The sequence below is a fragment of the Mauremys mutica genome, chromosome 1, assembly GCF_020497125.1.
Source record: "Mauremys mutica isolate MM-2020 ecotype Southern chromosome 1, ASM2049712v1, whole genome shotgun sequence".
Taxonomy (NCBI): Eukaryota; Metazoa; Chordata; order Testudines; family Geoemydidae; genus Mauremys; species Mauremys mutica.
Window position 1 is genome coordinate 316,396,623 of NC_059072.1, and position 26,812 is coordinate 316,423,434.

The following is a 26,812-nucleotide window of genomic DNA, read 5'->3' on the forward strand; positions in this document are numbered from 1 at the left end:
CGCTCTAAGTCTTCGGTGGCACTTTGGCGGCGGGTCCTTCACTCGCTCCGGGTCTTCAGAGGCACTGAAGGACCCGCCGCCAAAGTGCTGCTGAAGACCCGGAGTGAATGAAGGACCTGCTGCCAAAGACCCGGGAGGGAACTGGTTGTTAAGATTTTGGCAGCTCATCACTGCAATGCACCATTTCCAAAGGCATACAGCTTCTGCACACAGTGTTGGGGACCTTGTGCCCCCTTGCTTGTTTATGTAGTAAACCTTAGTGGTGTTGTCCAACATGACGAGGACATGATGAGAACGGAGAGCTGGTAAAAACACGTGCCATGCCTTTCACACTACCCAAAGTTCCAGGATGTTGATGTGCACCCTGGCTTCGCGAGTGGCCCAAGTGCCTTGTGTCATGTGATCTCGCTTGTGGGCATCCCAGCCATCAAGTGACATGTCCGTTATGACTGTCATGCTTGGGGAAGATGGAAGGAAGGGCATTGTAGAGCAAACTTGGCCTGTCCCCCACTGAATGGAAGAGATGACTTCTGGTGGAATGGCAAGAATGGTGTCCCTGGGATGGTGCATGGGGGAGCAGACTCCCTGTAGCCATAGCTGTAGAAGGCGGAAGCACAGGTGAGCAAAGGCCATGATGTAAGTGCACACTGCCATGTGACCGAGGAGGGAAAGGCAAGTTCTGGCTACACTGAGGGACTGGTAGACACCAAGGCGATCAGGTCTAGTAAGCTTTGGAACCTGTCTTCTGGCAGATAAGTGCGTGCTGAGGCCGTGTCAATGAGTGCTATGAATTCCAGGGACTGGGTAGGGTGCAAAGTCAATTTTTCAACATTGATGTTTACTCCTAGAAAGAAGAGGAGTAGAAGGAGCTGAGATGTTGACTCTTGAGTTTCCTTTCTGGATCGTGCCACCAGCAGCCAGTTGTCTAGGTAAGGGAAGATGAGGACTTGACATCAGAGGTGAACCTCTACCACAGAGAAAACCTTTGTGAAGACCCGTGGGGTAGTGGTAACTCTGAGCGGAAGAATCCTGTATTGGAAATTCTGAGGACCCACCATAAATCTCAGGAACCATTTGTGGGTTCTGTGAATGTCAATATGGAAGTAGGCATCTTGCATATCAAAAGCAATGAACCACATGACTTTTTCTAGTGATCCATGTGGAACTCCAGCGTGTGAATGGAACGGTGGAGATGTCAGACATCCATGATTGGTCTTCATCACCCCTTCTTCTTGGGTATGAGAAAATAGTTGGAATAGAAGTCTGTGCCTGATAGGCTGCAGGGACTGGATCCACTGCTCTTCTCTGCAGGAGGGAGTCCATTTCTAGAGTAAGCATACTGTCATGAAAGTGATCCTTGGGCCACGATTGGGGCAGGAGATGTGGAGGAGATCAGACCACAGACTCGATGGTATAGCCATGTCGAATGACATCCAGGACCTACCTGTCCATTATCGCTCTCCATGCTGGCAGAAACAGTTTGAGATGAACCTCGAAAGGGGTGGCTGGCAAGAGAGTTGAGGTGCAAAGAGGCTAACGGCTCTCTAGTTGCACTCAGAAATATCACTTACATCAGGGGTAGGCAACCTATGGCACGGGTGCCGAAGGCGGCACATGGGCTGATTTTCAGTGGCACTCACACTGCCTGGGTCCTGGCCACCAGTCTGGGGGGCTCCGCATTTTAATTTAATTTTAAATGAAGCTTCTTAAACATTTTAAAAGCCTTATTTACTTTACATACAACAATAGTTTAGTTCCATATTATAGACTTATAAAAAGAGACCTAAAAATGTTAAAATGTATTACTGGCACATGAAACCTTAAATTAGAGTGAATAAATGAAGACTCAGCACACCACTTCTGAAAGGTTGCTGACCCCTGACTTACATGAAGACTAAGCGTCTTGTGTGGAGGACTGCACCATTGGAACAGGCAGACAGCATAGGCGCCGACTCCATGGATGCTCCGGGGCTGGAGCACCCACGGGGAAAAACTGGTGGGTGCTGAGCACCCACCGGCACTCCCCTATCATCTGTCCTCCATCCCTAGTGCCCGCCCGCTGGTAGGCCCTGTAGATCAGCGCCTCCCACTCCATCCCCGCACCTCCCACCCACCATGAACAGCTGTTTTGCGGCGTGCAGGAGGCTGGGGCTGGGAAGAGGCGGGGTGTGGGTGGAGCCTTGGGAGAAGGGGTGGCATGGGAGCGAGGCCTGGGGCAGAGCCAGGGGTCAACGACCCTCTGGCAGTTTGAACAGTCGGCACCTGTGGCAGATAGGGTCTGTGAACCTTTTGGTGTTCCTGTGGAGGCACGTAGGCTTGGTGATAGAAATGGGAAGACTTGTAGCATTGTGTATGCAGCAGATGGTAGAATTTCTGCTTTGGTGCTGGCGTATATATGCCTAAGGAACACAGGGTGGCTCTGGAGTCTTTTAGTGAGTTCAAGGAATCAATCTTCTGACTCAATTGTGTTCTGTACCTCCCTAGGGAAACCTAAGGACAGCAATCAGTATTCCCTCTCTTCATGACAATTCCAGTCGCCAATATGCACGAGGACATGTTTGCTGAATCAACTGCAGCCTTAAGTATGGACTTAGCAATCAACTTGTTTTCCTCTAAAATAGCTTGGAATCGGCCACGATCCTGTTGAGGTAGCTTATCTGACAAATCTACCATCTGTCCATAGTTTACAAAGTCATATTTGGCCATCAGTGCCCAGTAGTTCGAGATCCGGAACTGGAGGTGGGCCGAGAAGACTTTTCGACTTATAAGGTCTAACCTCTTGCCCTCATCAGCAGGTGTGGAGTGTGAATGCTGTTGTTTAGCCTGCTTCGTAGCAACCTGAATCACCAGGGCACTGGGCAGAGGATGTGAGAACAGAAACTCAGACCCCTTGCAGGGGGACATAGTATCTCTTTCCCGCCCTTTTCAGGGTGGGGGCACACATGGCTCAGGTACACCACATGGTGTGTGCTGGTTGTAGAATGGCATCATTCATTGGTAGGGCCACCCTGGCTGGCAGCGATGTGTGCAAAACCTAGTTGTTGGTGTTGACTGTCCTGTACCTCTTCCAGTGGGTTCTGAATAGTGTTAGCTATCCTCTGTAGCAGCTCTTGAAACTGACAATAGTTGTCTGGAGGAGAGGAGGATGTCAATGACACAGCCATGTGCGGGGATGACAAGGGAAACCTCTCCAGATCTGTCAGGACCGAGCTGATTGGTGCATCATCTAACTCTGGTTCTGAACATCTATTTGACGAATGATGGGGCAATGAAACAGAGGACTCCTCCCATGTTGAATGAGACTGTTCAGAAGGCGAATATTGGGGGCCACAAGCTCCAATATTGCCAACCTGGTAGATCCTGCTGTTGCAGTGGTGGTGCCCAAGAAGTTGAGTACCAGTGACTCCTGGGCTTAGGTAAGGGAGGGTATTGCCACGGTGCTGTCGGAACCCTCTGATAATTATGTCTTTGGAATGGAAGCAGCAGACCATGCATAACATCCGGATCCTCAGATTCAGAGGAATCAGTGTCCTGTACAAATGGCGGTGCTGATGGAATGTGGTGTGTGTAGGAACACGTCCAGTAGGTGGTGGATCCAAGACACTAGATGGAGCTCTCTTAATAGGTGAGAGTACCGGAACACACAGAGACCTCATCCTTTCCAGAGAGAACGGCCCAGGAGCACTTACAAGTCTCCCTGAGTCACTAATACCTGATCTACGGATGGAACTAGGGCAAGCAAGGAGATCTGTCTCAGGACCGACGACTCATAGGACACCAGCAGAGCTGATGCAGGAAGGGTCTGGGACTGGCAGATCTGGTGAGCGATGTGACTTTTTCTCACTCCTATGGGCCTTGGAATGCAGTGCTGCTCCATGGCTGGAACTTGTGGATTGCATGGGTTTTTTCTTAGACCTGGAGGAAGACTTACTGTCATGCTTATGCGCATGCTTCCATGACTCATGGCTAGGCCCCAGGACAGGGTCTGTAGCATTGGTACTGGTAGAGCTGTACTGAGACTCTACGGTAGGATGCGCGCTCTTGAACCGTTCTGGCTGATGTACGGGGGGATTCCCCAACAAGGATCCAACTGCAGCCCCGTGGCGACCTCCATGAGGTACTTTTTAAGACAGAAGGCTTTGCCTTCCCTTATACAAGCAGGGAAGGAGAGGCAGATACTGAGCCTGGACGTAGTGTGAGTTTCCCCCAAACAGTACAGACAATGTTGGTGTTCATTGCTGAAAGGAAACAGATGAGGGCAAGAAGCACAGACTTTGAATCCTGAGTTCTTTGGCATAATCCAGTACCCAGACCTGGGTGCTGGATTGTTCAGTGGGAAACTGCGGAAGCAGTGCCCAAAGTCCTTAATCATACAAGAATTTTCAGAAACAAAAAAACTGCTACAAAAACAGCAAAAAATCTTGACTGTATACAGTACCCAAACGTGGGTGCTACGGGGGGGAAGGGGTTAGGGATTCTTTGGTGAGAACCACGGAAGCAGCGTCTCTAGCCCTTAAACCTACAAACTTCTAGAAGCAAGAAAACTACTACAAAAATGGCAAGAATCCTGACTATATACAAAAATAAAAATAATTCTTCAGAAGATTGAAAAATGCATCACCATGGATGCGAAGACAGCAGAAGCTCCAACTCGGATCATGTGTTGGTGAAAAGGAACTGAGCATGCGGTCAGTCTGCCCTGCCCTGCCCCTCATCGCCTTGGGTGAAACCATGAGGCAGTGCAAGGGCACATGTGCGGACTGACAGACATAACTACTTTGAAAAAGCTCCAGCTTCAGGCGCAAGGTGCACAACCCTCAGTGGAATACAATAGGGACAATGTTTCCTCTAATTTTTGACAAAAAATTTCTTCTGTGCAAATTTTTGAAGCTGAGTTCAAATTTGTGTGGCATGAGGCAAATGCGCCCAAGTGAGTAAAATGCTTATACATTTAAAAAGTGTTAATTTGCAATTTGTGATAATAGTTTTATTCCATGTTATTTTATAAATGTCATTTTTAAATACTTAGAAAAAGGAAATTTAACCATTTTTCATGAAGCAGAAGTTAGTTTGAAGTATTACGCTTTATGATTTTTTTTTATAGACAATCACAAGCATACATCAAGCACATATTAATCACGATCATTATCAGTCCATAGGCTTCTGCCTGTCGGTGTCCACTTTCACCTTTCATTCTGTACATATGTCCGAAAAGATTCTGATAAAAATATCATAAAGACAATTTAATAAGTATGCATTATGTCAATTTATATGGGTTTTCAGATAAAGTCATCATAAGTAAAAAAAGAAAAATGAGTTTGTGTTTTAAATTTAAAATTTTCCTAAAAAGTATCAATAAATGATTATCAGCCAAGAACAAGATATGTAATTAGAAATGCATTTTAATTTCCTTATTGGTTGAAATGTCAAAGACTTCTAAAGTAACCTTACTGTTTTTCCCCACGATCTTAGACTCATAGGAGTGGAAGGGACCTCGAGAGGTCATCTAGTCCAGTCCCCTGCACTCATGGTAGGACTAAGTATTACCCAGACCATCTCTGACAGGTGTTTGTCTAACTTGCTCTTAAAAAATCTCCAATGATGGAGATTCCACAGCCTCCCTAAGCAATTTATTCCAGTGCTTAAAAACCCTGACAGTTTTTAATTTGCCCATTCAATGTAAACTCTGTCCAGATCTATCAGTCCTCCATCCAGCCGGTAACTCTTAATACACATCAGCATGTCCTAATGATCTACTTGTAAATGATTCCTTAGTTTGTTTTTTAGAGTGCTCATTAAACTAAAGCCATGCTCCCAGTCTGCACTTGGTGCTAGGAATGTTCCTCCAATATCCATCAATTTAGCAAGATCCTGAAACTGCTCGTTCTGCTGAGCAAATGTCACCATATCCAGGAAACTTAAAACCAATTGGCTTTTGATTCTTTCAGCTATTGCAAACCTGAAGTCATTGTACTGACTGACTATGACAATCTCTTCAGCAAGTAAGTCTTTGTATTTTGAACATAGGGATTTGACCTGATGAATTCCAAAATTGAAGTCACACTTAACTATTGCTGCATAATCAAAAGCGGACCACCCCTAGACTTCATCCTCTGGAAACCTGTCTGCCAAAAATGTGCACACAAGATGTTTATGAAAGTTATTATGGATCTGGTATCAATTTCATTATTTTCTTGAGCGCTCATATCTAAGAGAGCCTTAACTTTGTCACTCCATAAGACAATCTCCAAGGTACTGTCTTCTGATCTTGTTCAGTTTACCTCGGGCAAGATGAAATGCTTCAAGAGGTATAAGGCCCCGTTTTGGGAGCAGCATGGATAGTGAAGCCAGCTCCAACAAAACATCATTAAAAACTTCTAATGTTATTTGGTATTCCATGGTATTCAGCTTTTTGTGGCAGTATTTAGAAACTAGATCAGTATCTTTGTCTTGCACAAAATATTCCAGAAGAGGATTATAGTTGCGAATAATTGCTCAAAGTGTCTAGATAACCAGCGCACTCCATTGAGTGGCCTGAAAGCCACTGACTCACATTCAGAAGCATCCACTATTTCCTGAAATTTGCATTTTCTCCTGGATGACCGACAGAACACCGTGTAGACAGTTCTCATTAAGGTTTTGATGTCTCTCATCAGCTTGATCTCTTTCCATGCATCGGAAATCCCAGTCTTCCCGGTGTGCAATGCAATGTTGCTGGACTAAGTGTGGAATATCACGTTCCACGCCATTGAGTTTGCCCAACATCACAGAGGCACCATCAGATGTGAACATCACCACTTTCATTAGATCAAGTTGATGTTTTATAAAAAAACTCTTTGATTGCAGACACTATTTAAACAGCATCACATTCTTGCAATCATAATAGTCCACCAAACGAAGTTTTATAGTCTGCGGAATTTATGGATCTATATTTAAAGTAGAGTATCAAGTATCTGTTAATGGATATATCAGTGCTTTCATCAACAGCTAGAGCAGGGGTCGGCAACCTCTGGCACGCGGCTCGCCAAGCTAAGCACCCTGGCGGGCTGGGCCAATTTGTTTACCTGCCACGTTGGCAGGTTCGGCCAATCGCGGCTCCCACTGGCTGTGGTTCACCGCTCCAGGCCAATGGGGATGGCAGGAAACCGCGGCCAGCACAGCCCTTGCCCGCATGGCTGCCCGTAGCCTCCATTGGCCTGGGACAGCGAACCGCGGCCAGTGGGAGCCACGATTGGCCGAACCTGCCGACACAGCAGGTAAACAAATTGGCCCAGCCCGGCAGGGTGCTTACCTGGTGAGCCGCGTGCCAGAGGTTGCTGACTCCTGAGCTAGAGTATGAAACATTTCCAATGCTACTTCGTGCATGAGGTAATTTTGGACAATACAGTTGATAATTTCAAGAAATTCAAAAGCATAATTTTTACTTCTCCAGCTCGCTGGTATGTGCATATAATTTTCCATATAGTCATTAATATCCTGAAGAGAAAGCACTGAGCTGTTCATTTTAATAGCCAACAACACACAGTCAATAAGTACCTTGATTTCTTCTGGGTTTGACCGCTTACGTTCAAGATTAATTTGTCTCCTCTGCTTTTCAGCTGGACTTTCAAGACACATGCTAAGCAATTTGCTTCGTAAGGAAGGGTTTTTGTTTCTAAGGCCTTGTCTACACTACAAGACTATTTCGAATCTACTTAAGTCGAATTTGTGGATTCGACCTTATGAAGTCGAATTTGTGTATCCATAGTAAATACATTAATTCGAATTTCTGAGTCCACAGTAACGGGGCTGGTGTCGACTTTGGAAGCGGTGCACTGTGGGAAGCTATCCCACAGTTCCCGCAGTCCCCGCTGCCCATTGGAATGCTGGGTAGAGCTTCCAATGCCTCCTGGGGGAAAAATGTGTCGAGGGTGCTTTTGGGTAACTGTTGTCATTGAACCGTCAATCACGCCCTCCCTCCCTGAAAGCTCCGGCGGGAAATCTGTTCGCGCCCTTCTCTTGTCGGTTACAGCGCATACGCCACAGCACTGCGAGCATGGAGCCCACTGCGATCATCGCTGCACTTATGGCCGTTGTCAACTCCTCGTACCTTATCGTCCACCTCTTCCACAGTCAGCTGCTGAGAAATCGGGCGAGGAGGCTCCGGCAGCGCGGTGAGGACAGGAATTCACAGAGTGGCGCAGACCTCTCACAAAGCAGGGTACGCCGCGCAGTGGAGATCATGGTGGCAATGGGTCAAGTTCATGGTGTGGAACGGCGATTCTGGGCCCGGGAAACAAGCACGGACTGGTGGGACCGCATAGTGCTGCAGGTCTGGGATGAATCACAGTGGCTGCGAAACTTCAGGATGCGTAAGGGCACTTTCCTTGAACTCTGTGACTTGCTGTCCCCTGCCCTGAAGCGCCAGGACACCCGGATGCGAGCAGCCCTGAGTGTGCAGAAGCGAGTGGCCATAGCCCTCTGGAAACTTGCAACGCCAGACAGCTACCGGTCAATAGCGAACCACTTTGGCGTGGGCAAATCTACCGTGGGGGTTGCTGTGATTGAAGTAGCCCACGCAATCGTTGAGCAACTGCTCTCAAAGGTAGTGACTCTCGGAAACGTCCAGGACATCATAGATGGCTTCGCCGCGATGGGATTCCCAAACTGCGGTGGGGCTATAGATGGGACTCACATCCCTATCCTGGCACCAGCCCACCAGGCCAGCGAGTACATTAACCGAAAGGGCTACTTTTCAATGGTGCTGCAAACACTGGTAGACCATAGGGGACGTTTTACCAACATCTTCGTTGGGTGGGCGGGCAAGGTTCATGACGCGCGTGTGTTCAGGAACTCTGGTCTGTTTAAACGCCTCCAGGCAGGTACTTTCTTCCCGGACCACAAAATAACGGTTGGGGATGTGCAGATGCCTACAGTGATCCTCGGGGACCCAGCCTACCCGCTAATGCCCTGGCTCATGAAGCCCTATACAGGCGCCTTGGACAGAGAGAAGGAACTCTTCAACTACCGGCTGAGCAAGTGCAGAATGGTGGTGGAGTGTGCTTTCGGACGTCTTAAGGGGAGATGGCGGAGCTTACTGACTCGCTCGGACATCAGCGAAAAGAATATCCCCGTAGTTATTGCTGCTTGCTGTGTGCTACACAATCTCTGTGAGAGCAAGGGCGAGACCTTTTTGTCCGGATGGGAGGTTGAGGCAAATTGCCTGGCTGCAGTTTACGCTCAGCCAGACACCCGTGCCGAGAGAATATCCCAGCGGGAAGTGCTGTGTATCCGGGAGGCTTTGAAAGCAAGTTTCCTCGGAGAGCAGGGTAACCTATGACTCTCCACTTGCTTTCAAGAGAAACTGACCCTGGGCCTGTGTCTGTATGTGTCGATTTCGATCTGCGGTTACATACCCCGTTCTCCAAGTTTCCCCCACTTCCAAAGCACGTTTTAAAGCAAATTAATTATAACACTCATTATTAATAAATCTTTGTTTTACTTTGCATTTCTGTTCAGGTGTTGAAACATGGACGCATACTGTGCTGGGCACGGTGTGCACTGATGTACAGACCGCTTGTTCCATAGAGGAATGACATCCTCCTGCTCCTACATAGGTCTCTGGGGTGGGGGACGGTTGCAAGTGGTTGTGCATGAAGGGGAGGGTTTGCAGGAAGGGGTGGGTTTGCAGGAAGGGGCGAGTGGTGCCTTCTTTGGATAGGGGTTTGGATGACGGCAGCGGGGTTCGGGTTTGGGCGTAGGAAGGGGTGAGGGGTGTGGGGGAAGGGTGAGTATCTGTCCGTGGATGAGGGCTCTTGTTGGGGTTCAGGGCAGCGGAGAGGCTCGTTGCTACGGTGGAAGTGCATGGTAAGGGCAGCGTGCCTTAACATTAAGGGGGTGGCAGGCGCTAGGACCCTGGATAAGCATACACATCACAGAATGACCCGGGGCAGCATACACCACACAGAGTGACCCTGGTGCCTACTGACTGCAGTGTGTGTGTGCCCTGCAGTTGATCATGGCCCCAAGTCTGTACCCTGGTAATGTAGGCTATACCGTGCAATTATAAATCCCCTCCCCCCCCCATACACAAAAAAATCCTCTGACACGAAAGACGTGACCGAAACAGTGAATAACAGCAAACAGCTTTTAATAATCTAATACACACTGGGGGGATGAAACTTGGATTTGGGACTGGGTGAGCCTGTAAGGGAAGCACTTCTACAAATTTATAGCGTGAGAGGTGTGTGGTACATTAGCGCTATGCAGTGGTGCAGTGACAGTTCTCACGGCCCCTACCGCCCCGCCGTCTTGTACTTTTGGGTGGGGGGGGGCAGGACGGTTGCAGATACACTGCAGGGGGGCTCTGTCCTCCTGCCTGCGGTCCTGCAGAACATCAACAAGGCGCCGGAGCGTGTCCGTTTGCTCCCTCATTAGCCCAAGCAGCGTTTGAGTCGCCTGCTGGTCTTCCTGCCGCCACCTGTCCTCCCGTTCGATGTGTGTGCGATGCTGTTGACATAGGGTCTCCCTCCACTGTCTCTGCTCTGCCGCCTCGGCTCTGGAGCAAGCCATCAGTTCCGCGAACATCTCGTCCCTAGTCTTTTTCTTTCGCCGCCTAATCTGCGCCAGCCTCTGCGAGGGGGATGCCGGGGCAGTCCGGGAAAGAGCCGAAGCTGTGTGATGGGAAAAGTAACTGATTTCCTTGAACAGATACATGTTTGCGAACAGTGAACACAGTCTAGTCAGTTTCTCTGAACAAGACCATACAGGGCAACAAGTCTCACGAGATCTCAGGACAAGTTCGAGATTTCGGAATACGCTCTCATTGGCTGCGGCATTGCACAGGAGAGCGGACAAGTGGGGAGAGACAGCTGAATCCGTCTAGCAGACAGTCCTGGTAAGCCTTACAGTACATTCTGCTTATCAGTTAATGGATAGCTGTGCCTTCCCGCTAAAGGCAATCTGGAAATCATATACTCTGACCCTTTTCCAGCCACTCCCGCCAGTGCACGGGAAAGATCAATGTATGCTTTTCCTATGTGGCCTACAACACGTGGCTGTTAAGCGAGGGTCATTGTTATGCAAAGTAAAAGTCAACCATTCACAACAGTAACAATACACTAATTGCCCTAATTAGATGCAGCATTTCATGACACCCTCGGAGTCACAAAGAGCGGATGCTAAGGGAAGCCCTGCAGAGACCAGGACCATATGCGGCCATGCTTGTGGAGGCGATGATTCCCATCTACATAAGGATGTCCTGGCGCGGAAGAGAGTGCTTCCACGGAGCACCCAACAAGGCACCTCTCCCCAGGAACCTCCTGCGGAGGCTTTTCGAGGACCTAAATGAGACCTTTCTTGAATTGTCCCTGGAGGATTATTGTTCAATCCCTATATGTGTGGACCTACTTTTCATATAGTTTTTCATTGAAAATTTTATATATAGTATTTCTATTTTTTTATACCTGTTTTATAAAAAATATATGTTTACATGTTTATAGCACTTACCGCCTGATCCTTCCCCTGATTCAGAGTCCGGGTTAACGGCCGGGGAGGGTTGGTAGGGGATCTCTGTGAGGGTGATGAAGAGATCCTGGCTGTCAGGGAAAGCGGTATTGTGTTGGCTGTCGCCTGCGCCGTCCTCCACAGACCCTTCCTCATCTTCCACATCGGCGAACATCGAGGAGGAACTGTCCAGGTTCACTATGCCATCCACTGAGTCCACGGTCACTGGTGGGGCAGTGGTGGCAGACCCACCGAGAATGGCATGCTGTGCCTCGTAGAAGCGGCATGTCTGGGGCAGGGCTCCGGAGCATCCATTTGCCGCTCTGACTTTTTGGTAGCCTTGTCTCAGGTCCTTGATTTTCACGCGGCACTGCATTGCATCCCGGCTGTATCCTTTCTCTATTATTGCTTTGGAGACCTTCTCGAAGGTCTTTGCATTCTGCTTGCTGGAGCGCAGCTCCGACAGCACAGACTCCTCGCCCCACACACCGATCAGATCCATGACTTCCCGGTCAGTCCATGCTGGGGACCTCTTTCTATTCTTGGATTGGCCGGACTCCTCTGCTGGAGAGCTCTGCATTGTTGCAGGTGCTGCGGAGCTCGCCCCGATGTCCAGCCAGGACGTCAGATTCAAAGTGCCCAGACAGGAAAATGAATTCAAATTTTCCCAGGTCATTTCCTGTGTGGCTGGTCAGAGAATCCAAGCTCCGACTGCTGTCCAGAGCGTCAACAGAGTGGTGCACTGTGGGATAGCTCCCGGAGCTACTAAGTTCGATTTGCATCCACACCTAGCCTAATTCGAGCTAGCCATGTCGAATTTAGCGTTACTCCACCTGTCGGGGTGGAGTACCAAATTCGAACTAAAGAGCCCTCTAGTTCGAATTAAATGGCTTCCTGGTGTGGACGGTTGAGCGGTTAGTTCGAATTAACGCTGCTAAATTCGAATTAAAGTCCTAGTGTAGACCAGGCCTAAGTCTTGTTACACCAGCTATATGAGACTTACTTGACAGATGACACTTTAAGAAATCCAACTTTCATACATCGTTCCACATTCTTCCTGTTGAAAATTCTCCCGGAGTTCTGGCATCTCGACAATATACACAAACCACTCCGTTGTCCTCATCATATATGAATATTTCACGAAGTTTAACAAGCATTACACTATGTGACTTTGGTGTAACCATCTCTATAGTCTCATCCAGCCATCCAAATTTAAATGAAGTTGCTGTTCTTTTACGCTTTAGACCTCTACACAGTGGCATTTTGGGATTGAATTTTTACCAGATTGGTTTATTTAAAATTAATACTTTTATTATATGGCTACTATTTCAATGCGCTTAATAGCGTGACTCGACAAAAGGGCAAACGGGAGATCATTCAGATCAGGACACTGGAAGTTTGTGCAGAGCAAAAAAACATGGCTAAAAAATGCAGGAAAATGGTAAAACATCACAAGTAAATGTATGAAGTCCAATGCCTTTGAAAGATTTTAATCACGAAAACAACACTTACCTTTGTTCATTTCTGGGAAATCTTTGCAGTTCCTTAGCAACTACGGCCAGGCATTTTGACTTATTTGCATGTACTTGAGTTTGTACCCAGCCAAATAAACAGACTACAAGATGCGTGGGTCCCGACCGTCAGCATTTCGAACGGGGAACGTTCATCACGTCGGGACGGTTGGGACCCTCACATCTCCTTGTAGTCTGTTCATTTGGCTGGGTACAAACTCAAGTATGTGCGAATACGTCAAAATGCCTGGCCGTAGTTGCGAACAATATCAAAAGTTGTCCGTAAATGATATTTCGGCCTGGCTCCGATGTAATATTTCATTTTTTGTGCGCGCGGTGTTTTGCCGTGTGTGCGGGGTTTAGGATTTGTGTGCACGAGCACAGCTTAGAGGGAACAGTGAACAGGGACCATCACTCAAAGAACTTCTTGTCTCTCTCACCAACAGAAATTGGTTCAATAAAAGGTGTTAACTCACACTTCTTGTCTTTCCAAGATCAATGACTGAAATTTTCTGGTTGAGTTTTGTCTGGAAACCAAAACGGATCAACAAGACTAATGGAGAAATTCTTTTCTTTTGATGCCCAAGCTAACTGTAGGTCATGTAGGTCTGATTAAAGGAGGAATCCCTGCTTCAAGAGGTCTGGTCTTTTCCAATAGTGCAATGGAGGTTCCTTGACTGTCTATCAAGTCCAACAGGACCATTCTGCAGCTGCCTGAAATCTGAGCCACTTTCCCTGGGGAAAGGCCCTTAAGCACAATTCCCATTACACTGCAACCTAAAGTAGGGCTTCACAGGAATAATAGGCTACCGGGCGGTGAGAAAGAGGTGGTGAGCTTGATACAAGACAACAGTGAGACTGTTGGTGTGCTGATACCACTGTCTATCATGTTGACCAATATTTGTCTAATTCTTTCCTTGCAGTCCTCCTTCAGTCTGTATTCATCTGTCGTCTTTTGTCTTGTACTTAGATTGTAAGCTCTTTGGGATACAGATTGTCTTTTTTGTCCCATGCATGTACTTAGCCTAGCACAACGGGGTCCTGGTCCATGACTAGAGCTTACCGGAGCTACGGTAATAAATAATAATAATAATAATAATAATACAGAACACTGTGAAAGAGGCTCTGTGTACTAGCAAAACCCCAGCAAACACTTCTTCAAGGGGAGGGAAGGCAAAGTACGAGTTTAACCTCTGATTTTTATACCACTTGTTCATTATCACTACAAATTGCTATTATGAAAGGGATGATTGCTTTTGCCTTTTTTGGGACCCAGAGTCTCTGGAGTTTGCAAGATGTAGCCCCAAGCTTCATAAGAATCCCCCTGTTCATAATGAGAGGAAGGGGAGCTGCATACAAACCCTGGTTCTTTCCCCATGGAGCTGAGAATACCCCTTCCCCCTTCCACACACACACTTTGGTATCATGAAGAGAGAAGGCAGCTTTGGATTCCTTCAGGAATTTTTTTCCCCTGACCCAGGGACTTACCCTCTGATCTGCTGGCCAGATGGTATCCTCCTTAGATTCTCTCCTCAGAATGCTCAGAAGGTCCTTATTGGAGTTGCGCTTTTCAGGAGAGGAGGTGCTGATACAACTCTGAGCCCTATGCTCTGGCAGAGTACTGGCTGGCTGTGAACAGGCAGAGCCTAATTCACCCACTGTAGAGCCTGTGAAGGCTGCCCCACTTTGAGAATGCTGCTTAGATTTATTCCAGTATTTGCAGGACAGCTCTGCTATGCAGGAATTCAGAAGAGAGGTGCAGCAGTGGTGGATCTGGGTGGTTGAAACAACCATACTGCCAAATACCTAATTCAGGGGAGGAGAAGGAAGAAAACGGCACAAAAACAAATAAAAATTAAAATTATAAATCAAAATGGTCAGGAGAAACTGAACCACCAATTTGTGCAGCTAGAGGCAGATCTGGTAGTCTGAGCTGAAATGTAGGACTTAGTCCACGAGCTTCCAGCAACATTGGACCACCTCTGAATTTCACAGGTACAAGCATTAAGCATTAACCCGTTAGTGATGAATAAACACAGAAGCTGTGCTTAGAACAGCTTCTACCTTCATATCTGAACACCTTGAGGAATCTTTTAAAAGTAGAGGAATGGGGAGTGTTGGGCAGGGGGCAGTACCGAGTTATTTTGGTGCACAGACCTGGAGGAAGGACAGCAGGAGTTGAGGAATTGGATTAGAACAGAACAGGCATGGCATAGAAGATTGTGGACATGGAAGGGCAGAGGGGATGGTGAGCAGCATAGAAGGAGAAGTATCAGTGTTTGTGCAAGTAGACATGGAAGGGTGGTGAGGGGTAAGTAGGTGGCATGGAGGAAGAAGCAGCAATGTTTGTGTGGGGGAGCTGGGCTTTCCACAGTGGTCACTGAAGGAGAGCAGATGTTTTATGGGGAAAATGGTGTTTCAGTTGGGTGGGGAGAAAGCAGGTTTGTGCTGAGACAAACCTCGAACATTATGCTACAGAGGATCTCCACTCTACCACTTATAAATAATTGCGAAGTAGGGAGCCAGATACTCATTAGGGACAGGAAACTGGGAAAAGGTGTGCAACAGCAGTATTGGTGAGTCAGTGGTGAGTCCTTTTACACCCCACCATGTTCCCTATAGTCCTCCTTTAAGCATGACAACAACAGGAGTCCCAGTCCAACTTGCTAATGTTGGTCATAGCAGGTCTCTGCAGGAGGTTGGCCAGAGCTGCTAGCTTAATTTTTCAGACAATCCTTACCCCTTCTTGCCAATAGGACATGGTGGGAGGAAGGCGGTTGACGAGGAAAAGCTGCAGTCAGACAGGTAGCCCTAGCCAGGGAGGCAGCTTCTCCCTCGAGTGAATCTTTGTGATTTGTTATGGGGAAATCAAGCTCTGACAAACCTCACTTGGTATGTACAACTGGAACTAAAATAAAAGTGGCCAGTAAAAATATGTATACAACCCTGGAGTTGAAGGATATGTTCCAGGCAAGTGAATGTGATTGTTTACATGTTATAAATAAATGAAGAAGATTTGAGCCCCTTTCATGATGTTACAGTTCTAGGTGATATCTTCATCCAACAACTACCAAGAAAACACATGTGTTCTACCTGCTTGAGGGTCTGATAATCCTTTCACAGCAGATGTCAGATTTTCCTATCAATCGATACATCAGAACTATGGCTGCCTTTTGACATCTTAACACTAGAAAGTACAGAAAAGTTAAGGACATTAACTCTGTTGGAAATAGTGTCTTATAATTTACCTCTATTGCACTATGATGAGTCCAACAATATCTCTGGGATTCTAGATTCAGTAGCTAAATACTGTAAATACATTCTAATGACTTCCCTGATAACCCAAGAAAGTGAGAAAAGCCAACAGTTTAATTTAAAACAAATATTCTATTCTACTTTATCAATACATCAGGTTCAAAATATGGGTTCACGACTAAATGTTGGCAGACCTTTAACTACACCATTGTGAGCAGTGCTGCTGTAATATACTGGTATGAAGGAGATCTTAATGGATAAAAATTGCACCATTCTTATTCAACTCTAAGGTTTTCTATTCCATAGAGTAAACGCTATTTATTAAACCTTTGTTTTTGCAATATAGATGTGCATTATTAAATACAATTAGGTACTGTATAAATGTTTACAATGTGCAAAGAGTAAAAAAATCATTTAAATATGAAGTATATACAGTACTGTACATATGCATTTAGTAGCATTTTCGTTTTGTTAGCCTTTGTAGCTTCTTTTGGATTACTAATAAGCCCTCAGTTTCCCTTGTGTCTTTCCCAGGAGCCTCAGTTCCTTCAGTACTGTTTTGTGAAGTTTTTGTTTCTGCAGCAGACTTAGGAGAATTATTTTTGAGTAAAAGGTGATCTGATGGATCATTGGATATTGCACTGGTGGATTCATCCACACAATCCATCTTCTTTTCTTCTGGCAAACTATACAAGAGCACTTGTGTGTTTATCATTGCAAGTTCATCATCGGCAACCAAGTCATTCTCAGGAAGAGGGGCGGTTTCATTTGTCCTTTTAAAGGAGTTGATATGACCAGAGTTAGGATTTATTCTTTTCAGTGATTTGTTAAACTGGACACCAGAGCTTTGTGGTGGCTGAAAGGCCTTTTTCAAAGATGGAGAAACAAATGAATTGATTGGTGTCACTGGAGGAGGGGAAGGTATTTTACAGAGCAGGTCCAGAGCTTTTCTTTTTTTGCAGTTCTTGGGGGGTTCTTCACTATAAGAAGTACGTGGGGTCATTTGTTCTGAGCCTTGTGGAACAAGTTTCAGGTCACGCTTGCTGGCTGGCAAAGACCTCTGATACTTTATTTTGCTATTAGGAGAGGAAATCTAGTTAAAAAGAAGAAAAAGTTTTAATATTAAGTCAAACACCTTATTTTATTTAATTTCCTATTATTTTCACATACAATAGAAACTTGGACAAACAATACTGTGCCACCATTTATGTCTGAGCACATTAGTCGATCTTCTGGTGGCTAGCAATCCCAAGCTGAAGTTAGTAGAAAAAAGTTGTATGATTCCAGGGGGGGGTCCCTGTGTACATGCATATTAAGGTAGAGAACAGTTTGGCACTGTATCGCAAATCTAAACTTCCCATATTTGAAACCTCTTCCATCAGATGATAAGGATTCATAAAATGTATGACCAGCTATGAAAAGACAGGCTGACCTAATATATTCTAAATGACAAGAGGTTGAAAAAAATAAGAGGTAAGGAAATAGGGAGACAGAAAAGGAAAATAGGGTATGTTGCTCTTGCACTGAAAGCTGGGAGCTGAGCTTTAGTCTGTTTCAGATAAAAGTTAGTTAGGAAGTGTAATAGATGTGATGAACAAAGGCATATCTTGAGACCACTTTATTTTACTTTTTGAATGTTATATGGAACATTTTAGGCTAGGGATTGTACTCTATTCCCTGCAGGAGGGTTACCACAGCACTCCAGGAACTAAAAACAGTGGGAGGCAATTATTTCAGTCCTTGAGACTGTGAACAGTTCTAGAGAAGTACCACCCCCAGACTAGTTTGCATATACTGGTTGAAACAGCTATGAGAGGTCTAAGGAAACACTGATCTTACACTTCAATAAACTTACCAGACATTTATTTTCTGCATCAGGTCCTGATTTCCAGGAAGGAGAATGGTGATCTAAGCCATACTCTTTAGGTAAGTTATATGGTTGTGGGTCATTTATCTGAAGCAAATTCATCAGTTTGCGTTCTGCATCATAGCAAAAGCAATTTACATTCTACAAGACAGAAGAGAGAAAAATGTAAGGAGGTTGTGGGGTTTTTAAAATATGTATAAAATATAACATCTGAGATTATATTTACTACTGAAACAATAATGCTAAACTGATCTTTGTGAACATTACCATGCTTGTCTCTTGGCTAGTAATTCAAGTTACTAATTCAAACTGTGAATTTTTTAAAAAAAGATTCCTGCAGCTTTTAGAGAACAATGTAAAATATTGTTAATCCTACTCAGTTACTGTTAATGGGGAAAAAAAAGTTAAACTCCCCCCCCCCATGCCTAATAATCTAAAACAAAATAAATGTGCTTGTTTAGTATCAACTGACATTAAATGATTTCCTATTCAATGTGAATTACAAATTTCTGACATCCTGTGCCAAACTGTAGTTAATGTCAATTATTTCAGGTACTATCGATGATTTTTCAAATATTTATATTATTTTCTATATATATTAGCTATATGAAACAACAGCTTGGTAGAGCAATGACATAGTACAAAGTTTTGCTACTTGAAGAGTAATTCTAATTGTTCGTGTATATTTGTATAAATTTGAAAGAAAACTAAATAAATGAGAGAAAATGCATGCTTTGTTGATTTCATATTCCACTTGACACAGTTCAGTTGGAAAACTGCAGTCACTGCAAAAATATTATGATAGCAAACTGTTATTAACAAATGGACTCAATTGTACAAAGTAGTGTACTTCTCATATCTTTAACTTCAGCCAACTAAAGTGGCAACGACTGGTTCCATATAGAAATTATTCTACTTTTCTTGGGCAGAGGATGATGACCCTGACAGTGCCCTTGAGGATAGTAGTGAAAAGCCAAGAAAAATGAAGGAACTCCATGATTGATATGGAGGCTCCTCCAGAATTAAATTAAACAATCCCCCTGCAAAAATCCCATCAATCAAACTGAATATTATCAGTGTTACCATAGGTTGGTCAGAGTATTACCTGTGTTTATGGACTCTATACTGAAAAAAACTATACTGTACTAATAACTATTGTATTAAAAAATCCATCACTTTACCTCTGTTGTGTTCTTCAGTTTATTAAATCTCTCTTGAAGATAGCGATCCTTTGGACTTGCCGAGAATATGGAAAGGTCTCCAGCAAATAATGTGGGAATTTCTGATTTGAATTCAGATCGCCACTGAAGATTGCTTGCAGAAATCAATGTAAAAGGGTTAATTATGTCTTCAATAGCAAGTTGCTTAAGGTCTGTCCAGATCTTGATGGCCACTAGATTATGATCTTCATCTGACAAATATACCAGAGTAGTGAAACCTAAAAAGTTTTAATTAAATTGAAATGATACATGCAGTTTGGACAGATATTTTCATAGAAAAAACACCTGCTCTACTATTACTTTTGGGTTGTTTTTTCAAAGTTCAAAGAAAGGAAGCCTTCAACTTGCAAAATGATTTTTATTTACTTAGGGCCAGATTCTGCTCTTAATTACACCAGTGTTAATCTGCTGTAATTCCACTGACTTCAGTAGAGTCACTGTACTCTATATTTACACGGGCATAACATAGCAGAATTTTGCCCTTAATACCTTTCAAATCAAATGCATCTGGGACTCAAATTAATATTTAAAATGTCTATACTGTCTAGTGGGGTAAAGTGCCTTAGGTCATTTTAAAGAAAACCCAAAACATTGTAAGTCCTTGTACCAGGTTAGTGCAAAAATTTGAAGGATACTTGTAACTTTTTAAAAAAATATTGATCATTTATAAGTACAACTTTTGTGTAGAAACAAAAATTAAGTCTGCAAAGTACTAGTTGACTAAACCAGGAGATGAAAGTAAAAGAACAGTGAGAAATCTCTATGTAAAGTATTTTATTCATTTTTGAAATCTGCAAGCAGAATACTTCACAAATGCATCTGGTGAAGATCCCTTAGTAGTTGTCTAATTAATTTCTATGTGAAAGAAAACACATCAAGCTTAGCAGAACAATTCAGGGCTTCAGAGATGAGAGTTGAAGATAATACCATTGCAAGCAACCTCTGAAGACAACCTTACAGCTTTTTTTGTTTTTAAGAGAAAAGGAAGAAAGCAGCAGCAGCAGGACTGGTGATAAAGCAGTAAAAGGAAAAGAGGTTTGGCAGCACAATATTCTGGAAGAAACTGGAGAGGGAAGACTTAAGAGGTCAACTTCAGGTCAGGGCATGGTATCAAGACATTGCTTGTTCTGGTAGACGATCTGTCCACTGACAAGTAAGATAAAGCCATTCTCATCCTGCTGTGCCTATCTGCAGCGTCTGATAGCGCTAATCACCAGATATTGAAATGTCCTTCCTCTATGCCCAAACCAAGAGGATTATGGACAATTGTTCTTCCACTTCTGGAGTCCTTGCCTGTAGAGTCTCATAAGACTCAGTTCTCTCCTCCTTACTATTCAACATCTACACAAAGTCCTGGAGAGAGCTGGTGAGATACCACAGGCTGAGATCGCAGGCTGTACTAGTACATCAACAACAAACAGCTCTACATTTCCTTTTGTCAAATATAAGCCAGCTCTATTTCCCAGATTTCTCAATGCCTAGTTGTAATCAACACTTGACTGAACCCAGGTAAGACTGAAGTCATGTTGGCAGGGAGAGAGAAATGCTTCAAAGAACTTGCCTCAGCTATAACATCCCCACTCTCAAGACTAAAAATTAGTCTGTAGCCTGGGGTTCCCCGTGATGGATTCAGTGCTCCAGATGTCTAAATAACCATGCCAACAACAAAAATAAATGCCCATTTCTATCTGTAACTGTCCAGAAAATTGTGCTGCATCCTACTGGGAACAGAACTGCCACAAAGACCAAATATTTGTGACCTTCAGATTTGTTTACTGCTGCTTATATCTAGGAATGAAGCCAGACACCTTAAAAAGGTCTAACTGGTAGAAAACATAGCTGCTCATCTGCTTAGCAAGAAAAGTTGTCTTGAGTACATTAGTCTTGTGTGCAATTCATTCTCTGCACTAGTTCATTACTGAATAGAGTCCAGTTCCAGGTCTTTATTTTGATATTCAAAAGCCCTCTCTAGGATTTTCCCTAGTTACCAATAAGATCACCAGTCTCTCTGCAACCATCACCTCCAACAGCTAGGTTCCACTGGATCCATGCAACTGCTGATCAAGAGGTGGGCTCATCAGTATAGGAGACAGAAATTTCACAGGTATTGAACCTAGACACAGGAAATCACTCCTGCAATAGATGAGAATGACCAAACTTAAAAACAAAACTCATCTCCACTAAGTTCTTCCCCAACAAATAGTTAATCAAGATATTTTTCCTAAATGGCAGGGAATGAAGAAAGATTGTTGTTACTATTTCTAAAGTCTCAGACAGCCCTCAGATACTATGGTGAAAGGTCCATATCAGCAGATTTATCATAGTAAGGTCTACTACAGAACACCAAATCAGGAGGAGGAGGAGGAGGTGTATGAGGCATTTCTAGAGCAAACAACATAAATATCCAAAACACAAGACCTGGTAGTAATGGGGGACTAACTCCCAGACAGCTGTTGGAAAATGTAATATGGCAAACCACAAAATTTCCAGTAAGTTATTGGAATGTATTTGGGATAACTTTTTCTTTCAGAAAGTTGAGGCAGTAAAAGACGGTTACTCACCTGTAGTAACTGGTGTTCTTCGAGATGTGTTGCTCCTATCCATTCCATGTAGGTGTGCGCGCCGCGCGTGCACGGCTCTCCGGAACATTTTTACCCTAGCAACTCCGGCGGGCCGGCTGGCGCCCCCTGGAGTGGCGCCGTCATGGCGCCCCTTATACACCTCAGCCGGCCCGTCCGCTCCTCAGTTCCTTCTTGCCGGCTATTCCGACAGTGGGGAAGGAGGGCGGGTCTGGAATGGATAGGAGCAACACATCTCGAAGAACACCAGTTACTACAGGTGAGTAACCGTCTTTTCTTCTTCGAGTGATTGCTCCTATGCATTCCATGTAGGTGATTCCCAAGCCTTACCTAGGCGGTGGGGTCGGAATGAGACGTGGCGGAGTGTAGCACCGCAGAGCCGAAGGCTGCGTCGTCTCGGGACTGCTGCACCAACGCATAATGGGAAGCGAAGGTGTGGACGGAAGACCAGGTGGCCGCTCGACAGATGTCCTGGATGGGAACGTGGGCCAGGAAGGCGGCTGATGAGGCGTGCGCCCTTGTCGAGTGTGCGGTGAGCCGGCACGGGGGGACGCGAGCAAGTTCGTAGCACGCCCGTATGCAGGATGTCACCCAGGAAGAAATCCGTTGAGATGAAACAGGCTCGCCTTTCATGCGCTCCGCAATTGCGACAAAGAGCTGGGAGGAACGCCGGAAGGACTTAGTTCGGTCAATGTAAAAGGCGAGGGCCCTACGGACGTCGAGGGTGTGGAGCTGCTGCTCACGAGGTGAGGCGTGCGGCTTTGGAAAGAAGACCGGGAGGAAGATCTCCTGATTAAGATGAAAGGCCGACACCACCTTAGGGAGGAAGGCCGGATGTGGCCGAAGCTGCACTTTGTCCGCGTGGAAGACGGTATATGGGGGACCCGCCGTCAGGGCGCGGAGTTCGGATACTCGTCTGGCGGATGTGATTGCCACGAGGAAGGCCGTCTTCCAGGTGAGATGGAGGAGGGAGCAGGAGGCCATGGGCTCGAAGGGCGGGCGCATCAGCTGGGTGAGAGTCAGGTTCAGATCCCACGTAGGAGCCGGCGGCCGCACTTGCGGGTAGAGGCGGTCCAACCCCTTGAGGAAGCGGGCGACCATGGGGTTGGAAAACACGGAGCGACCATCTACAGCAGGCCGGAAGGCCGAAAGCGCCGCCAGGTGTACCCTCAGGGACGAGATCGCGAGACCTTGGCCTTTCAGGTACCAGAGGTAGTCAAGGACCGTCTGGAGAGGGGTCGAGAAGGGGTTAAGACCTTGCTGATCGCACCAAAGGGCAAAGCGTTTCCACTTTGCCAGGTAGGTCGAGCGTGTGGACGGTTTTCTGCTTTCAAGGAGAACTCGCTGCACCGCCGCAGAACAGGTCCTCTCCGCGTCGGTCAACCACTCAGGAACCAGGCTGTAAGATGCAGCGACTGCAGGTTCGGGTGACAAAGCCTGCCGAGGTCCTGAGAGATGAGATCCGGCCATAACGGTAGGGGAATGGGATCCCGGATCGATAGCTCGAGGAGCAGGGTATACCAGTGCTGCCTCGGCCAGGCCGGAGCGACGAGTATGACGCGGGCCTTGTCCCTCCGTAGCTTGAGCAGTACTCGGTGGACTAGCGGGAACGGCGGGAAGGCGTATAGAAGGGGACCCGTCCAGGACATGAGGAACGCATCGGAGATGGAGTCCGGAGCCCGACCCTGGTACGAACAGAACCTGTGGCACTTCCTGTTGGTCCTGGAGGCAAACAGGTCTATTTGGGGAAATCCCCACCTTTGGAAGATGGTGTGGGCCACGTCGGGGCGAAGGGACCACTCGTGGGCAGCGAAAGACCGGCTCAGACGGTCGGCCAGCGTGTTCTGCACCCCTGGTAGAAAGAACGCTTCGAGGCGAATCGAGTGGGTTACACACAGGTCCCATAGGAGCATCGCCTCCTTGCACAGCGGGGAGGATCGGGCCCCGCCCTGTTTGTTCAGATAGAACATGGCTGCCGTGTTGTCCGTGTATACCGCGACGCAGCGGTCCCGGAGGTGTGCAAGAAAGGCGAGACAAGCCAAGCGGATCGCTCTCAATTCCCTGACGTTGATGTGCAGGGAGAGCTCCTGGGCCGACCAGAGGCCCTGAGTGTGCAGGTCTCCCATGTGAGCCCCCCATCCAAGCGCCGAGGCGTCTGTGGTCAGGGTGACCGACGGGCGAGGGGGGCGAAACGGAACCCCGGCGCAGACCACCTCCTGATGCAGCCACCAGGTGAGCGTCTGGAGAGTGGGGTCCGAGACCGTGACCACCAGATCTAGAGGGTCGCGGTGGGGCCGGTACACCGAAGTCAGCCACATCTGGAACGGACGGAGCCTCAGCCTCGCGTTCGCGGTCACAAAGGTGCACGCAGCCATGTGGCCCAGCAGGCGAAGGCAGGACCGGGCCGTCGTGGAAGGGAAGGCTTGTAAGCTGCGAATGAGCGAGACCATTGTCTCGTGTCGAGAACGAGGGAGGCAGGCCCTGGCGAGGGTGGAGTCGAGGACTGCTCCTATGAACTCCAATCGCTGTGTCGGCAGTAATTGGGACTTCTCGGCATTGACGAGGAGGCCGAGAGACCGGAACAGGTGCAGTATCTCTGACACCTGGGCTGTCACCAGTTCTTGAGATCGCCCACGGATCAGCCAGTCGTCGAGATAGGGGTATACGTGGATTCTGCGACGACGGAGAGTTGCGGCCACGACCGCCATGCACTTGGTGAACACCCTCGGGGCAGTGGAGAGGCCAAAGGGTAACACCGCAAACTGGTAGTGGGTCGCGTTGACCATGAAGCGCAGGAAGCGTCTGTGGGGGGGGTAAATCGCCACATGAAAGTAAGCGTCTTTCATGTCGAGGGCGGCAAACCAGTCTCCCGGATCCAAGGAAGGGATAATGGACCCCAAGGTTACCATCCGAAACTTGAGCTTGCAGAGGTATCTGTTCAGCTCCCGGAGGTCCAAGATGGGACGAAGACCTCCTTTCGCCTTGGGGATGAGGAAATATCTGGAGTAGAATCCCCTGCCCCGCCTGCAGGGAGGCACCTCCTCGATAGCACCCACGCTCAACAGAGCCTGCACCTCCTGTATGAGGACTTGCTCGTGAGAGGGGTCCCTGAAGAGGGACGGGGAAGGTGGGTGGGAGGGGGGGGGCGAAAGAAACTGTAGGCGGTAGCCGTGCTGGATGGTGCTGAGGACCCAGCTGTCCGATGTTATAGCAGACCACGCCGGAAGGAAGCGGGCAAGGCGATTGGAAAACAAAAGGGGTGGATCCTGGGGGGAGAGTGATGGGCCGTCCTCGGGCGTCCCGTCAAAAGGCCGGCTTTTGGCCCTGCGGAGCCTTGGACGAGTTCTGCGCCTGGTTGCGCCGCCCCCCTGACGGTCTACGGCGGAAGGGGGCCGTTCGGCGGTTGTTAAACGGCCGAGACCTGGCCTGGTTGAAGGGACGGTAGGGCTGTTGGCGGAACGAACGCCTCTGCGTGGCCGGCGTGTGCATACCCAGAGTTCGTATCGCAACCCTCCCATCCTTTAGGGACTGGATTCTGGCATCCGTTTTCTCAGAAAACAGCCCCTTCGTGTCAAACGGGAGGTCCTGGAGGGTGTACTGGACCTCAGGTGGGAGGGTGGAAGATTGTAGCCACGCAATGCGGCGCATCGTCACCCCGGATGCTACCGTTCGAGCCCCTGAGTCTGCTGCGTCTACGGCCGCTTTGATCAGTGTTCTGGAGGCTAACTTGCCCTCCTCCAGCAGCGCTGAGAATTCAGGGCGGGATTCCGGAGGGGTTAGCTCCGTGAACTTCGCAAGGCACCCCAAGATATTAAAAGTGTATCTGGATAAGAGGGCCATCTGGTTGGCGACACGGAGTTGGAGGCCTCCCGCCGAATAGATTTTACGCCCTAATAAGTCCATGCGCCGGGCGTCCTTCGCCTTCGGCGCAGCGGCAGGTTGACCGTGTCGTTCGCGGTCATTGACCGATTGGACCACCAGCGAGTCCGGGGTGGGGTGGACGTACAAGTATTCGTAGCCCTGGGGCGGGACGGAATACTTCCTTTCGACGCCTCGCGCCGTGGGGGCAACGGAGGAGGGCGACTGCCAGATAGTGGCACTGTTCTTCTGAATGGTGCGAATGAACGGGAGCGCCACTCTGACAGGGGCGTCATCTCCCACAACGTCCGTAATCGGGTCCTCGACTTCTTGCACCTCCTCTATGGGCAAGTTAATGGCCTTTGCCACCCTTCGGAGAAGGTCCTGGTGTGCCCTGAGGTCAATGGGCGGGGTCCCGATGGCGAGGCCCCCGCTACCGCCTCATCTGGAGAGGACGACGAGGAGTGGCCCGGGAGCACCTCCTCCTGTTGGTGCTCGCCCACCTGGTGATCTGGCCGCAGCGAGTCCTGGCCCAAAGAAGGGTCGTGGGCGGCGGCTTGCGTCGGTGGGGACGGGGGGGCTCGACTAACGGTGGCCACCGGTACCGATGGTGCCGAGCCCGGCTGCCTGGGTGGCAGGGGAGGCCCCTGTTCATATTGCGCCCAGGGCACCCAATGTCCCCAATACTGGGGTCCATGATCCGGGGGAACGGAACCGGCTCTGAAATCCACCGCACTGCCTTGGGGTGAGGCTACAGAGGGTTCCCTGGAGGGCCAGGGTGGAGCCGTGGCGATGCCTGGGCGGGCGTCCAGCGCCGGCGTGAGACGATCCTCCGGTGCCGAGGGTCGGTGCCGGGCGTCTCGGGGGTCCAGTGGCGAGCGGGACCTGTGCTGCGCACGGTGCCGGGAGCCGGATCTCCGGTGCCGGGAGCCAGATCTACGGCGTCGGGAGCTGGATCTCCGGTGCCAAGAAGGGGAGCGGCGGCGGCGGGAGCTCGACCGGCGACGTCGGGAGCTCGACCGGCGGTGCCGGGAACCG

The 26,812-nt window shown here is 47.8% G+C and overlaps 1 protein-coding gene across 1 annotated transcript in view; it reads right to left on the reverse strand.

Annotated features, from left to right (window-relative positions):
• Positions 1-16,254: 16,254 nt before the first annotated feature.
• BRCA2 (BRCA2 DNA repair associated) overlaps positions 16,255-26,812 on the reverse strand; it is an 83,098-nt gene continuing 72,540 nt past the window's right edge. Inside the window, exons 25-27 of the mRNA XM_045016348.1 lie at positions 19,299-19,555; positions 18,106-18,258; positions 16,255-17,343 (exon numbers count right to left, since the gene is read on the reverse strand). Of these exons, the coding sequence (XP_044872283.1) occupies positions 16,702-17,343; positions 18,106-18,258; positions 19,299-19,555 (1,052 nt within the window). The 3' untranslated portion in view covers positions 16,255-16,701. The remainder of the gene's footprint in view (positions 17,344-18,105; positions 18,259-19,298; positions 19,556-26,812) is intronic.